Source organism: Mytilus californianus, unplaced genomic scaffold (assembly GCF_021869535.1).
Source record: "Mytilus californianus isolate M0D057914Y unplaced genomic scaffold, xbMytCali1.0.p SCAF_7, whole genome shotgun sequence".
Classification (NCBI taxonomy): domain Eukaryota; kingdom Metazoa; phylum Mollusca; class Bivalvia; order Mytilida; family Mytilidae; genus Mytilus; species Mytilus californianus.
In genome coordinates this window covers 57,942,346-57,960,033 of record NW_026262723.1, presented here as the reverse complement: position 1 = coordinate 57,960,033, position 17,688 = coordinate 57,942,346, and the positions used below count along the sequence as shown (strand labels likewise).

The window sequence follows — 17,688 nt, the reverse complement described above, 5'->3', positions numbered from 1 at the left end:
AAGTGTTAAATATTTCAAAATCAGTTTTTCAACTGACTTAATCAAATCTTTTAATTTTATATACCTGATCAAAGTTATCAAGAGCCTGGTGAAGGTTGGCCACCATTCCTGTGGGAGGTTCGTTAGTGATCTTAATGGATATTTCCAGTATACCCTGTGGTATAATGTGTGATTGTACTGTTGGTGCAGGCTCAGCACTGATATACACTCTGTAATTAGCATGGCATTCATCTGTGTAACTTTCTAACTTCTTCTCCAATACTGGTAGCCATCTCTCAACCAAATGAATATTCTGTGAATGAAAATTTACTTACATATAATGTATAAACAGTCCCTAAATTCAAAATTAAATTAAAATTCAGTACACTTATTTGAAATTTAGCACAAAGTAGACCTATCAACTTGCTTGATTTAAAAAGGATTTCTGCCATCAGAGGTGTTTACCTGACTCTTGACATCCTCCATAAAATATACTTAATTCGACAAAATAGACATTCAAAGGAATTAAAATGGCATTTAAGCCCATCTGTTTCCATCCAAACATGCTTATGGCATAAATAAGTGATGCTCTTGTGCATAACATCTCCAATGAAGATTTGAAAAGTTGGCAGGTTTGTATGAAGTTATTATTATTGATTATAATAAAACTACACTTATTCCTCAATTAAGGTGAGTGGTAATCTAACGAAAAATATTGTAACAGCACCTCGAGTCCTCGAGAAAACATGAGAACATTTTTTGGTAATTTCTTATAATCCATAAATTTAAAAAAGAATAGTAAAATTCAGCAACATGTCATTATAACATTTTCAACATGCCTTCCCTTGCTTCCATGTATCATTTAGCAATAGTGTTATTACAACAAAAATGTTTAAAATATGATTTCTAAAATATATTGTTTCAAATGAAATTAAAACATTTTAGAGAAAGAAGTAACGGCAGAAGTTCTTTTATGATTTTCAAAACAAGTGATTAAATACTTAATTTCTTTGCTTTCTTCATAAAATTGATTGTTATATTTTTTCATGATTTTGACTATTGGGTATAAATGTCAGATCTTTGATCATTCCTGCTGAATTTATTCACAACTTTTTTATACCTTGGAAAAAAGAGCTTGACATACATGTATTGTATAGAAACCTGTTTATTGTTAAAGATTTAATGTTGCCTGCTATGAGTTTTTTTATTATTTTGTTGTTAGCTTGCTGTCTCTTTGATGTGAACCCAGCATCTCCATTTATTCATAACTGTTTTAAATTTTTGTACCAACCTGTAATATGACCCAATGACCGTCCTTTACAGCAAGATCTAAGGCACTCTCAGCAACAACTTCCTGACCTTGACCTAAGGATATATTATGGAAGTTTTTATTGTCAGCACTGAATCCAATCTTTTTACCATGGACCTCTACATCTTTGATAGGATTGACTCCAGGAGAAAGGATGAAGAACATAGGTGTGGTTGGTCCAGATTCTTCATAAGATTTGGCAAACTCTACACTCCTCCCTTCAACATACTTAGTTCCTAGTTTCTCCTGGACAAAATCTCTGAAAATAGGAGCATGTGAAATTGAAAATAAAAATTACAAAATGTAAAACTTACTTTTATTCTTCATATAGGTATCACTACAAACTGCTCAGAGTCTGAAAAGACCAGTTTTTGTGCTCGACCAGTAAAGTCGAGCACACATTTTACTCGACTAGTCTCGACATTGTCTCGACAGTACTTAACTGTACTTAATTGTACTCGACTAGGTCTCGACTTTACTTAATTAGTCTGATTCAGTACTTGATGATCTTGGTGTAGTCTGAAATGGTCTCGACCAAGGCTCGACCAGTCTTGACCTGTCTCAACCAGTCTCGACCTGTCTTGACTAGTCTCGAATCAGTCTTAACCAGTCTTGACCTGTCTCGATTAGTCTGGGCCTTCAAATTTAGTCTTCACTGGTATAAATCAGCCCATCTAACTAAATTAAATAAAGATCTTACAAAATTCCAGTTTATTTGTTAGTTTGATTCATTGCTGTGAAATGAAAGAATTTAATTAATAGGTAAAAACAAAAATGATTAAATTCAGATAGGCATCTTTAATTTTTTTTATAACTTTTTCAAATCAACTTGGATTTTCATCTAACTATACAGCTACCTTGGTAATATATTAATCTTACTGAATCCCAGGTTGTTAAGAAGTTTGGTGTATTGCTGTAAAATTTAAGAATTAAATTAATCTAGGTAAAAAAAGTTAGGATTTGCAGTTCGGACAAAATAGAGATAGTACACTTTAATTTTTTTTATAACTTTTTCAAATCAACTAGGATTTTCATCAAACTATACAGCTATCTTAGTAATATATTGATCTTACTGAATCATAGGTCATTATGTAGTTTGGTGTATTGCTGTGAAATGTAAGGATTAAATTAATCTAGGTCAAAAAAGCTTGAATTTGCATTTCGGACTATATTCAGAAAGTACACTTTAAATCTTTTTATAACTTTTTCAAATCAACTTGGATTTTCATCTTACTATACAGCTACCTTGGTAATATATTAATCTTACTGAATCCCAGGTTGTTAAGAAGTTTGGTGTATTGCTGTCAAATTTAAGAATTAAATTAATCTAGGTAAAAAAAGCTAGGATTTGCAGTTCAGACAAAATAGAGATAGTACACTTTAATTTTTTTTATAACTTTTTCAAATCAACTAGGATTTTCATCAAACTATACAGCTATCTTAGTAAAATATTGATCTTACTGAATCATAGGTCATTATGTAGTTTGGTGTATTGCTGTCAAATCTAAGGATTAAATTAATCTAGGTCAAAAAAGCTTGAATTTGCATTTCGGACTATATTCAGATAGTACACTTTAAATCTTTTTATAACTTTTTCAAATCAACTTGGATTTTCATCAAACTATACAGCTACCTTAATAATAAATTGATCTTACTGAATCAAAGGTCATTATGTAGTTTGGTGTATTGCTGTCAAATTTAATCTAGGTAAAAAAAGCTAGGATTTGCAATTTCGGACAAAATTCAGATAGTACACTTTAATTTTTTTTATAACTTTTTCAAATCAACTAGGATTTTTATCAAACTATACAGCTATCTTAGAAATATATTGATCTTACTGAATCATAGGTCATTATGTAGTTTGGTGTATTGCTGTCAAATTTAAGGATTAAATTAATCTAGGTAAAAAAGCTAGAATTTGGAGTTAGGACTATATTCAGATAGTACACTTTAATTCTTTTAATAACTTTTTCAAATCAACTTGGATTTTCATCAAACTATACAACTATCTTAGTAATATATTGATCTTACTGAATCACAGGTCGTTATGTAGTTTGATGTATTGCTGTCAAATTTAAGAATTTAATTAATCTAGATAAAAAAAGCTAGGATATTGGAAATATATCTTTTATCATAATTTGGGATAAAGTATATATGATATAGTTATATAATTTCTTAAATGTTTTATCCCTTTTTTATATATATGATATGAATATATATCAAAAAGGGGTCAAACTTTAAAGAAATTATTAAAATATTTCTTCTGATTAGTGGTGATGTATAAAGCAATACCTCCTGCTTGGGGAAACTTATTAAAAAGATCACACCTACCAGAGAGTTTTAAATTCTAAATAACATTCATTCAAAATTGCAACATCCTGTTAAACTTAAATCGCAGGGCTTTTTGAATTCACTAGATAAGTAATACACAAGTTTAAGAAAAGTAGGGCTTTCTTTTTACCTGTAAAAGTCACTTGTACTGAGGTAATTAAACCATATTAAAGTGGTTCTTGTATGCCATGTCTTTAAATTTGACAAAAATTATTTTTAGATATGATTAAAATACATTTTTACTGTAACTTTGGAACACATTTCCTTTTTTAAAAGGTTATCAAGGATTGTTATGAAAGTTCATGATATTAAATTCTTGTTTTAACAAAAAAAGGTGTCTTTTTTTAAATTTCATAACCTAAGATAGCTGTATAGTTTGATGAAAATCCTAGTTGATTTGAAAAAGTTATAAAAAAAATTAAAGTGTACTATCTGAATTTTGTCCGAAATTGCAAATCCTAGCTTTTTTTACCTAGGTTAATTTGAATCTTAAATTTAACAGGAATACACCAAACTACATAACAACCTGGGATTCAGTAAGATCAATATATTACTGAGATAGCTGTATAGTTTGATGAAAATCCTAGTTGATTTGAAAAAGTTATTAAAAGAATTAAAGTGTACTATCTGAATATAGTCCTAACTCTGAATTCTAGCTTTTTTACCTAGATTAATTTAGTTCTTAAATTTGACAGCAATACACCAAACTACATAACGACCTGTGATTCAGTAAGATCAATATATTACCAAGGTAGCTGTATAGTTTGATGAAAATCCAAGTTGATTTGAAAAAGTTATAAAAAAAAATTAAAGTGTACTGTCTGAATTTTGTCCGAACTGCAAATCCTAACTTTTTTTACCTAGATTAATTTAAATCTTAAATTTGACAGCAATACATCAAACTACATAATGACCGGGGATTCAGTAAGATCAATATATTACTAAGATAGCTTCATAGTTTGATGAAAATCCAAGTTGATTTGAAAAAGTTATAAAAAAAATTAAAGATGCCTATCTGAATTTAATCTTTTTTTTTACCTATTAATTAAATTCTTTCATTTCACAGCAATGAATCAAACTACCAAATAGACTGGTATTTTTTAAGATCTATATATAATTTAGTAAGATGAGCTGATTTACACCAGTGAAGACTAAATTTGAAGGTCCAGACTAGTCGAGACAGGTCGAGACTGGTTGAGACTGAGTCGAGACTAGTTGAGACTGGTTGAGACAAGTCGAGACTGGTCGAGCCTTGGTCGAGACCATTTCAGACAACACCAAGATCATCAAGTACTGAATCAGACTAATTAAGTAAAGTCGAGACCTAGTCGAGTACAATTAAGTACAGTTAAGTACTGTCGAGACAATGTCGAGACTAGTCGAGTAAAATGTGTGCTCGACTTTACTGGTCGAGCACAAAAACTGGTCTTTTCAGACTCGGAGCAGTTTGTAGTGTATTGCTGTATACCACCCACAGTTACACAAACAAACATATTAGTACATTCTGACAACATAGATAATTTACTGGACAGCATAGGTCATTCTATCAGGTCTAAGGGCTCTCATCGTACACAGTTTCTAACAATGATAACTTACTTGACAGCATTGGTCATCCTATCAGGTCTAAGGGCTCTCATCATACACAGTTTCTAACAATGATAACTTACTTGACAGCATTGGTCATCCTATCAGGTCTAAGGGCTCTCATCATACACAGTTTCTAACAATGATAACTTACTGGACAGCATAGGTCATCCTGTCAGGTCTAAGGGCTCTCATCATACACAGTTTCTAACAATGATAACTTACTGGACAGCATTGGTCATCCTATCAGGTCTAAGGGCTCTCATCATACACAGTTTCTAACAATGATAACTCACTTAACAGCATAGGTCATCCTGTCAGGTCTAAGGGCTCTCATCATACACAGTTTCTAACAATGATAACTTACTTGACAGCATAGGTCATCCTATCAGGTCTAAAGGCTCTCCTCATACACAGTTTCTAACAATGATAACTCACTTGACAGCATAGGTCATCCTATCAGGTCTAAGGGCTCTCCTCATACACAGTTTCTAACAATGATAACTCACTTGACAGCATAGGTCATCCTGTCAGGTCTAAGGGCTCTCCTCATACACAGTTTCTAACAATGATAACTCACTTGACAGCATAGGCCATCCTGTCAGGTCTAAGGGCTCTCATCATACACAGTTTCTAACAATGATAACTTACTTGACAGCATAGGTCATCCTGTCAGGTCTAAGGACTCTCACCATACACAGTTTCTAACACTGATAGCTTACTTGACAGCATAGGTCATCCTATTAGGTCTAAGGGCTCTCATCATACACAGTTTCTAACAATGATAACTTACTTGACAGCATTGGTCATCCTATCAGGTCTAAACAATGATAACTCACTTGACAGCATAGGTCATCCTGTCAGGTCTAAGGGCTCTCATCATACACAGTTTCTAACAATGATAACTTACTTTACAGCATAGGTCGTCCTATCAGGTCTAAGGGCTCTCATCATACACAGTTTCTAACAAAGATAACTTACTTGACAGCATTGGTCATCCTATCAGGTCTAAGGGCTCTCATCATACACAGTTTCTAACAATGATAACTTACTTGACAGCATATGTCATCCTGTCACGTCTAAGGACTCTCATCATAAACAGTTTCTAACCATGATAACTTACTTGACAGCATATGTCATCCTATCAGGTCTAAGGGCTCTCATCATACACAGTTTCTAACAATGATAACTTACTTTACAGCATAGGTCATCCTATCAGGTCTAAGGGCTCTCATCATACACAGTTTCTAACAATGATAACTTACTTGACAGCATTGGTCATCCTATCAGGTCTAAGGGCTCTCATCATACACAGTTTCTAACAATGATAACTTACTTGACAGCATTGGTCATCCTATCAGGTCTAAGGGCTCTCATCATACACAGTTTCTAACAATGATAACTTACTGGACAGCATAGGTCATCCTATCAGGTCTAAGGGCTCTCATCATACACAGTTTCTAACAATGATAACTCACTTAACAGCATAGGTCATCCTGTCAGGTCTAAGGGCTCTCATCATACACAGTTTCTAACAATGATAACTTACTTGACAGCATAGGTCATCCTATCAGGTCTATGGGCTCTCATCATACACAGTTTCTAACAATGATAACTCACTTGACAGCATAGGTCATCCTATCAGGTCTAAGGGCTCTCCTCATACACAGTTTCTAACAATGATAACTCACTTGACAGCATAGGTCATCCTGTCAGGTCTAAGGGCTCTCCTCATACACAGTTTCTAACAATGATAACTCACTTGACAGCATAGGTCATCCTATCAGGTCTAAGGGCTCTCATCATACACAGTTTCTAACAATGATAACTTACTTGACAGCATAGGTCATCCTGTCAGGTCTAAGGACTCTCATCATACACAGTTTCTAACACTGATAGCTTACTTGACAGCATAGGTCATCCTATTAGGTCTAAGGGCTCTCATCATACACAGTTTCTAACAATGATAACTTACTTGACAGCATTGGTCATCCTATCAGGTCTAAACAATGATAACTCACTTGACAGCATAGGTCATCCTGTCAGGTCTAAGGGCTCTCATCATACACAGTTTCTAACAATGATAACTTACTTTACAGCATAGGTCGTCCTATCAGGTCTAAGGGCTCTCATCATACACAGTTTCTAACAATGATAACTTACTTGACAGCATTGGTCATCCTATCAGGTCTAAGGGCTCTCATCATACACAGTTTCTAACAATGATAACTTACTTGACAGCATATGTCATCCTATCAGGTCTAAGGGCTCTCATCATACACAGTTTCTAACAATGATAACTTACTTGACAGCATAGGTCATCCGGTCAGGTCTAAGGGCTCTCATCATACACAGTTTCTGTAATGAATTCTTGTTCTTCCATTCCTGTGGAAATTTCTCCTTCTCTGGAGCTTCACTTTCCACAAACTTCTTCCATCTTTTAGCAGAACCTTCTATGTCTCTGTCTAAATTTCTGAATTCTTCCATATTCACAAGAGCCTAAACAATAAAATCATAGCTGAACTTAGGTATTATTTTAATATTACATGCCATGTTTAATTTGTACACAGTAAGCTGAACTATAACATAATGATTACCAGTAGGGCATAATTTTGTGCATAAAATCAGTTTTACAGCAATGCTATTGTGGTTTTGATTTGTTTTTATACATTTATTACTTAAATGCAAAACAAAAAGTTCTTGTCAGAAAATATATAACTGTCTCGTTGGTCTTGTCATAGCATGCTTACCTCAAGAAATTTTGTTGATTTCTATTTTTTTTTTTACAATTGTTTGATGAAAATTTTCAGTACTTTCTTATATTTTATATTTTTCTTCATTAGTCATATCTCTATATCTGTTTGAAATGCAATTTAGCCCTAAGTACTGACCTTGATTCCTCCCCAGCTGTGATTATTCATGAAGTCAACAGGACTGATAATATTTGGTAGTGATGGAAACCTCAACAGGAAATCTAACTCTATGGGATCAATGTCCTTGGACATCAACAATATCTACAAAATAAAAATGTTACCCTGAGCAATGCAGAAAAAATTGGTGAAAGTACATATGATAGAATTTCTAAAATCGAAACATCCTCTATAAAATTAGAGAGCTATGTTCTAAGCATCCAAGTAAATGTTAACACTAAATGCAGTATTTAATTAAATTACACTCAAGATTTAGCGCAGGATTTCAGATATGATAATAAACAATTCCTGACATTAGCACTACAAAAGTCTAAAAGTCTGAAAAGACCATTTTTTGTCTTAATTTGCATGAACTTTTACTCGACATTCTCCAAAAGTATGACTTGTGTCTTAATTTTTCTTGTCAAATTCTCATTTATATTAAATTTGTATGAAATTTACTCGACATATTCTCGACATTCTGAATATGGTCTTAAAATTTCTTGACAAATTCTTGACATTTGAATACTGTCTTGAAATTTCTCGACATATTCTCGACATTCTTATTTTTTCTCAGTTTGGCTTGACATATTCTGAACATTTTGAATCGTGTCTTAAATTTACTTGACAGTTCTGAGTTTTACAAATCATGACCAATATTCATGATATAACTTTAATCTTTATTTCTCTTTATATGATATACTGTTGTTTTAAGTTACACTTCTTTACAACAAAAATAAAAGTTGGGCATGTAAAATAATTGAAAATTTGGGTATATAAATATTTTTACAAATGCAAATATGGCTATGAAATCTAAAGTATAAAATAATTCAAATGTGGGTGTGTTGATATAAAACAATTTCAATGTGTGTTTTTAAATAATTACAAATTTTGATTCCTAAATCTTATAAATTAAATGATTCAAACCAATCATACTGTAGACATATTTCATTCTACATTCATAATATTCAATGTTGATATGGTAAATAATTATTATACCAAAATGTGGTTTATATAAATAGCAAATTATGATGATATACAAATCATTCATTTAACAGAAGAAAAATTTGTGTAATGTCATCTGTTGGAATATATTAAGTATTACACATGGACAGGATGTTCCCCATAAAATTAAGGTATTCCACAACCCAGAGTACAGGCAACTGTCAAATAGAAGTTATTGCTTTACCTGTAATCAGCCATACAACTAATCAGTTGACCGACCATGCCACTACAATTTAAAAAGTTTGTTGATAGATGAAAATGAAAATCATCATTTTGATGAAAAAAAATTGAATTGAAATGGATTTTCTTCATCAAAATTATGAAGTTAATTATTTTAACATAAAAACAAATTGAATAATTCCCAATGATTAAAATAAAATTATTATCTACTCCAGGAATAATAAAAAAAATGTATTTATAATCATGATAATGGGTCCCATCAATGATTTCTATAGAAATCATCGGTCTTATGAAATGGTTCTCAAACAGACATGCATAATATAGATCTAAACATTTTTTTTCTTTTCAGGAAGGAGTTATCACAAATATTTATTTTTGATAAAAAATTATAAAATTCAACACTCAAATTTGAATAAAAAATGTTTTTGGGTTGTTCTAAAAAATGAATAAGGTTTTTGAATCAAGATGGGAACAAATTCTTTGACTTAAACGAAAGCCCCCCCCCCCCCCCTCTTTTTTTAGCCACACAAACCCAAAAGATGAATTGTGGGGTCCAAAAGAGATACAAGACACCTATTTTAGTAAAGCAAATTTGACTGGCAGTTTTGCGAATGGCAAAAATCTAAATGCTGTTTGTCAATACCTTCGACTTATATTCCAAGTGAAAACAATTACTTAAATGTTTAATAAAAATAAATCAAAATTAAACTACATGGGGGATTATTCAGGGTATTCCAACTTAGTTGCACCAAAAGGGTATCTTACTATACCAAATTAATCCTTGATTCTTCAAAGTTTAGTTTAGCCATAATAAAAAGGAGTATATAACAGCAATAGAATGTCATAAACAGTGCAGAATAAGTCTTTTCACATTTCAGGCGAAATTTATACTGTTGAGATAGTGTCAAGACATATTTAAGACTGTCAAGAACGTGTCGAGACATATTCAGACCTTATTTAGAATGTCAAGAATATGTCGAGACATATTCAGACATTATTAAGAATGTCAAGAATATGTCAAGACAGATCGAGACAAATTTAAGACAGTCAAGAATTGGTCGAGACTAATCCAGACTCTTATCAGATGATACAGGAAGTGTCGAGAAATTTTAAGACAATGTTCATACTGTCAAGACACTTGTCAAGAAAAATCAAGAACCTTATTAGACAAATTCATACTATGTCAAGAATTTTTAAAAAATCATTCAGACAAATTAAGAATGTCGAGTAAAAATTCATGCAAATTCAGACAAAAACTGGTCTTTTCAGACTTTTTGACTTTTGTAGTGTAGTGACTTAAAGTTCAAAGCATAGTTTGAATTCTTAGATTTTTAAACCTGTCCATTCTCAACCAAACAGTTCTAGGCAACAGGATAGAAATCTTAATATCAGTACAAATTTTTTTGAAGAGTAAATAGTTTTGATTGAAATTTCTGCTGTGTTATGAATGAAACTGAAAAGTCAGCATAAGAACTAAGAACATTTTCAGTCTTTCAGTCAATCAAAATCATTTCATTCTATTTCAAAGTCTTCAACAGCTCATTGTTTAATGGACTGAAGAGATCTGGACTGTTTACAAACAAAAAATCTAAACAGTATGGTATTTACTGCAATTAAAATATTTAAATTTAATACTTAAAAACACTGAATCTCTTTATATGTTGAGACATTTCAGAAAAGTTTTTCAATTTGGAAAAAAAGAGGTGCTTCTGAGGGACAAGTTGTGTAAAATCTTGTTCTAAGCTCTCTCAGTTAGGTCATCTATCTTTATAGGCTCTTATTCATGGAAAAGTCTTACTCACATAGAGTAATTCTTCATAACTGTATTCTTGTGACAATGCTTAAATTACTAATGCTTAATCTGAAACCAAAACTTACCTGGAATGTCATTTGAGCTGTAAAGGTAATCTTGTCCCTTTCAAACAGACCTCTAGCTGTATATATAAATACACAGAAGGTAATGCAGTCAATCAGATTCAGCACTCTTGTCTTAATGTCATCAGACTTGTCAGACTTGTCGATAGCATTCTCAAACACCACTTTGAAGGCCTAAAATCAACAAACATATTTTACAGTTACAATATAATAGCTGTATTCTACCTATGGAATATTAATTGTACCCAATTCATGTATAAGATATATGAATTGTTCAGTGCTTGCTTTAAATCAGTTTTACTGTGAACATGGATATTTTTGTGTGATCTCGAAATTAGCAGAAATTCAGCCCTCCACCACAGAGAGATTTGATTTATTGTATTGAGATCATTTAGAAATACATCCATGAAGTCATCAATGGAATATGTCATTAGTATTACAAGGCTATCTTACCTTTAGTGAGAACTGATACATTGGATTGATGGTATTGAGATCATTAAGGATGAAGTACATGAGAGATGCCCTTGTAGCTGCTGGTCGGTATAGTTCTCTAGCTGTGTTGATATCTATCTCTGTTCTTTTTGATTGCTCAGCCTGAACTTCTATTTCAGCTGCTGTTCTCTTTGTTTTCTCTAGGTTTTCCACTAATTCATAATCTCCAAGGAAATTACCTGAAAAAAGATGAATGACATTCTGTCTAAGAAATTGTTAAAAACTAAATCATTTAAATCAATTAGATAGCTACACTTCAATTTGATTATTATTGTTTAGATTTTTTTTAAATATGACATCTAATAATAGTGAAAAATATATATTACTGTGGATTCATTTATTTTCGTGGTTGCCAATTCTCGTGGATTGAGGAAAATTTGCATTTTCATGGATATTAAATTTCGTTTATTTTGGCAAAGTCTGCATACATTACTTTAGAAAATTTGTAATCGTTGAACATTTAAATTTGTGGTTCCCCTGTACCCACGAAATCCACGAAAATTGGTATCCATCGAATATTAATGAATCCACAGTACACAGTACTGTGAATCAGAAATTAGTGCAATACTTATATAAGAGCACATTATTTATAACTCTCATTGTAATTCTGACTATGCAAATTTTAATACCAGATAGATCACAGCATTAATATCCCTTCCCCTTTCCCCAAGAGACAAGTAACACTAATTTTTTCTCCCTTTTGTCCCTCTGACCTTGGCTGCTACCATTTGACGTTAAATACTTATTAATGCATGCATTAATTTCTAACTTCAATATCATATAAAACAAAAATAAAGTGATGCAGTATGATTGTCAAAGAGAAAACTCTCCACCAAACACTAAAGGACAAAGATGTCAACAACCACAGGTTATTGTACAACAATAAGCAAAACCCATACCATATCGTAAGCTATAAAGGAAACGGGATAACAAAATGTGAAATAATTCTGAAAAAAACCCAGTCTGATTTAAGCACAGTTTGTTACAAACCTTCAGCAGCTGATAATCTAGCAAGCAAATTGTCTTCAAGTTCCTTCAGAGAGATCTTAAACTGGTTCTGTTGCCTGGTTAGATCTGATTTTAATTTCTCCAAGTCTGGCCTCTCTTTGATAACGACATCAGCTAACAACTGATCCTCTAAACCATCTCTAGTCACAGTAAAATTAATAAGAGTTGTCTGTGCCTGCATCTCAGGTTGGTAGTGCGGATTGGCTAACTTGGTTTGTAGAATCAAACGAAAATCAATGCTGTACTCCACCTCTTTATCTCCAATCATGATAGCACGACCTTTCTTTATTGTATTCCGTCCAAGAAGTGGATCAAGTACTGGGTCAACTGATTCTCCAATATTTTCCAGCAAGACAACGTCACCAGATGATATGGCCCTTTCTAATGCATCTAAATACCCTTTCTGTCCCAGATGTATGACCTTCAAATCTGATCCATATTTAGTTTTAATCCACTTTACACCTTGCAGCTGAGGATCAATCATTAGCGGCCATCTTTCACAGTTGGTCAAAATCGTGGCATTTTCTGTGGACATCCTGTCACTGGGCAGACCTTCATTATTCCATGAAGCAATCTGGGCATCATCAGTCAACAAACTTAATGGATCTAGTCCTTCCAAAACGGGAATAGGATGGGCCAGTCCTTTCAAGAATGGGGTCCAGTATTTCTCTATCAGATCCTGCCGGTATTGTTTGGTGAAAGCTCCCAAGTAAGATACGAATGCAGAAGTCATCAACACATCACCGACCAGTGTTTTCTCTTGCTGTTTAAAGTTTTCAATAGACTCCGCCCATCTGACATTTTCCGATGACAAACCACTAACCAAACGATTGGCTAGTTCGATTGTTTTGGTTGTATTATCAGCTTCTTGTTGACATCGTAGCTTCTCGGCTGTTGCCTCTTCGAATTCTCCCATCAGGGTTCCTAGTTCACTTTCAAGGTCATTAATTTTTGATGTGATTGCCTTCAGTTTGTGTTTTGCGGCAGACAACTCTGCATTGGCACCCTCTAGGGCCATACGTTTTGGTTCAACAGCACAGTATACTTTATAGTACCTCATAATATTTATAACCCATGAACATAGTCCTGATGCAGCAAATGATTTCCCTTTAACTAAGTCAGGGTCAAACTCAGGGTCAACCAAGTACGGCTCTACTGCCCTTTGGCAGTTCTCATGGACATGGTCTTTGTCATAATTGATCAAATTTTCCAAGAAGAGATCAATCTGATATAAATAAAACAATCACTATGAATATGAATATTTTTTCTCCTTTCTACATTATATAAATTACATAAAGATAAAATGAGTTCTTTTCATCAGTATTAAATATATTATCAATTTACACGTTTGTTCTTTTATAGGTGGATAAATGTGAACACCATATTCAGGATATAAAGAAAACCCTTTCCAATGCAATAAACATGTACATTTGTACTACACCTACATTGTAAGCATGATTTTAAAGATGCTTGCTCGCATGATAGAAGTCTACACAGAGGATTTAAACACAGGAGTAGGACCAGGAAGGCTTGATTTTGGTTCTAAATATCAAACTATTTCATATCTCACAAAAAAATCAATATCAACATTCAACAAAATGCATTACAAAACATTTTTTCTGTCAACTCTACGTTTAAGACAAGTGTTGATAGCTTGAAATGTATCCTAATTTTTTCTGGTTTCAGCCAAATTTACAGCAATTTAATTGTCTTTTTCCTTTTATGAAACATTGGCTAAACCATGCCACCATATTTTAATAGAATGGCATTTTTAGGTGTGATATACATTCATTCAAAATTTCAAATAAGATGTTGGTCCATGCATGTTGCTAATGTCTTCTAAAGCAAAAATCATCTGCAATGAAGCAAACAAAAAAATCTAAAAATTTTGAATGTCATTATCAATATATCATCATTATTAAAGTAATTATTTGAAGAATGTTGATTTTCTATTTGTCAGACACTATTACCCACTTTGTTATTAGATGTTTTTGATAGTAAATTAATCTTTCAAGGAATTTTAGGGACAATATTTCCCCTTTGTGAACCTACTTCATAGTAACTTTTAGGTTTGACTCAATATCACAAACTATTGTAATTGAGGTAGGCATTCTATCACAATGCCTTCAATGGTTTTGGACTGTTGACATACAAGTGAGAGGTTTAGCTAGCTTTAAAACCAAGTTTAATCCATCATTTTTTACATAAGGAAATGCCTGTACCAAGTCAGGAATATGACAGTTGTTTTCCATTCGTTAGATGTGTTTGAGCTTTTGATTTTGCCATTTTATAAAGGACTTTATGTTTTGAATATCCCTTGGAGTTCGGTATTTTTGTTATTTTACTTTTTTCTATATATAACTTACTTTATTCATCATGGTTGCCTTTGCCATTTTCCAGCTTTTGTCTTTTGGTACTCTACCACCAGGAGCCAGCAGACACATAACAGCTGCTACTACATTCACAACAGCAGGAGGAGGAGAAGAAAAGGATTTCAGCTCTGTTAAATTGTTCTATAAATGTATATGCAAAATATGTACAGTTTGAAAAAAAAAAATTTATTTGTACCATTTTTAGAAACATGACAAAATGTGAGGCTCACTGAGATTTTTTTCTGCTTTGTAGTCAGTACAAATAAATTTTGTATTTTTCATTAATGTACATAATTTTTTTTAATCCTGCAATTAAGCTTGATGGCTTTTTGTCATAGTAATCGACATTGCTTACATGCAGACCAGAAAGAAGACCTGAAATTGTTCTGTAAATATATATATTAAGTAAAACAGCAACATGGTCTACATGGCATAAATATTTAATTAGACAGATTGCTGTATTAAGAACATAATTCTGGAAACAATATGTAATTGATATTAGATGGTTGTAATTATATCCAGAAATACAGTCAAACCTGTATTAAGCAGTCACTCTTGGGGAAGTATTAAAGTGACTGCTCAAGAGCGACCTTTTACCAGAGGTTCCACAAAAATCTGATTCCGACATTGCCTGTGCCCATGATCATGGCAATTTGTTTTAGTGTTTTCAATCGGTAGAGTTATTGTTCTTTTAAGCAGTAAAATGAAAAATGCCGGATTCTGGTGCTGAAAATTTGAAGAAAAATTCGAAATATGTTAATATTTTTGGAGAAATAAGTCGTTGATACGGTTTTCAAGAAAACTTGAAAGAGTGGAACACGGGGGATTCACAAATTCACATTCTATTGCGCGATCTTGATTGCAAGTGGTTTTCGACTTTTAATTTGACTTCAATACTGATAACATATATTTTTCTTCATAATTATTTTGGTAGTTAAAAACATTAAAATGACCATTATTAAAAGTTAAAATGATGATTTCGTGTGGAAATTAGGTGTCACATCAAAAGTCCTACGACCAAAAGAAACATAAAAGTACAAAGACAAATAACGGTGAAACTAAAGTAAAATAAAGAGATACACAACTTTAGCACCTAGAATCTATAACTCATGACCAACTTGTATTATTTGTGAAGTAGATACTGAATATTTATCTATTTCTCGAAGACTTATCAATTTTGCTCGTTTTTTTTTCAATCATGTGAGACTAAAATACCCATCCAAAAAATCTTTTGCTGCACTTCCTTATGACAGTTTGGAAAAAAAAACATGTGTTTCAACAAGGTTTTAATGAAGCCGTTATGGATACCTTATTAAGAGTATTCAAAGCATTCTCAGCAGCAGTCAAAGCAGGTTCTGCTTTAGACAGATCTCTTTGACAATCCTGTTGTTTCTTTGTGACATCTTCGTTGATTTTCTGAACTTTCCTCTCCTCTTCATCAGCTATAGCTTTCTCTGTTGACACCCTTTCTGTATCCGAGCCTACTACTGCTAACAATTTGTTGGTTTCATCAGTTTTCTGTCCAAGTTCAACCTCCTGAGCAGCTAGTTTGGCCTTAAGATCATCAACCTTGTGAAAAGAGAATAAACAGTAAGTATTCATGAAAAATATATGCTTTCAGGTAAATGTGATAAAAATATATTTAACGTAACTTATTTTAATATTAAGGAAATGTTCATATCCTTATCAAACTTTACATATCTAACAACAAAATTAAAAAAATAAAAAAAATAATTTATGGATTCTCACAAAACAGTACATTCTTGATTTTACACATTAAGGTAGATCATCGGTATATATTTTTTGAGATAGAATTTTCTTATACTTTGCCAAAATGAAGATTTTACTATGCTTTTTTCAAAAATATAACTAGAGGCTCTAAAGAGCCCGTGTCGCTCACCTTGGTCTTTGTGCATATTAAACAAAGGACACAGATGGATTCATGACAAAATTGTGTGATGTGTTTGTAGATCTTACTTTACTGAACATTCTTGCTGCTTACAATTATCTCTATCTATAATGACTTGGCCCAGTAGTTACAGTGGAAAATATTTTGTAAAAATTTACAAAAATTTACAAAACTTATGAAAATTGTAAAAAATTGACTATAAAGGGCAATAACTCCTTAAGGGGTCAATTGACAATTTTGGTCATGTTGACTTATTTGTAGATCTTACTTTGCTGTACATTATTGCTGTTTACAGTTTATCTCTTAGTATCTATAATTATATTCAAGATAATAACCAAAAGCTGCAAAATTTTCTTAAAATTACCACTTCAGGGGCAGCTACCCAACAACATGTTGCCTGATTGGTCTGAAAATTTCAGGGCAGATAGATCTTGACATAATGAACAATTTTATCCTTGTCATATTAGCTCTAAATGCTTTGGTTTCAGAGATATGAGCCAAAAACTGCATTTTACCATATGTACTATTTTTTAGCCATGTCAGCCATCTTGGTTCGCAGGCTTGGTCATCGGACACATTTTTTAAACTAGATACCCTAATGATGATTGTGGACAAGTTTGGTTAAATTTGTCTTAGTAGTTTCAGAGGAGAAGATTTTTGTAAAAGATTACAAAAATTTACGAAAACTGGTTAAAAATTGACTATAAAGGGCAATAACTATTTAAGGGGTCAACT

At 32.5% G+C, this 17,688-nt stretch overlaps 1 protein-coding gene across 1 annotated transcript in view; it reads right to left on the bottom strand.

The window, feature by feature from the left end:
- The window catches only part of LOC127710025 (dynein beta chain, ciliary-like), an 85,072-nt gene that overhangs the window by 7,221 nt on the left and 60,163 nt on the right, over positions 1-17,688 (bottom strand). The window contains exons 38-46 of the mRNA XM_052215743.1: positions 16,353-16,613; positions 15,039-15,185; positions 12,655-13,897; positions 11,626-11,843; positions 11,176-11,346; positions 8,095-8,217; positions 7,509-7,702; positions 1,271-1,547; positions 65-292 (exon numbers count right to left, since the gene is read on the bottom strand). Coding sequence (XP_052071703.1) covers positions 65-292; positions 1,271-1,547; positions 7,509-7,702; positions 8,095-8,217; positions 11,176-11,346; positions 11,626-11,843; positions 12,655-13,897; positions 15,039-15,185; positions 16,353-16,613 — 2,862 coding nt within the window. The remainder of the gene's footprint in view (positions 1-64; positions 293-1,270; positions 1,548-7,508; positions 7,703-8,094; positions 8,218-11,175; positions 11,347-11,625; positions 11,844-12,654; positions 13,898-15,038; positions 15,186-16,352; positions 16,614-17,688) is intronic.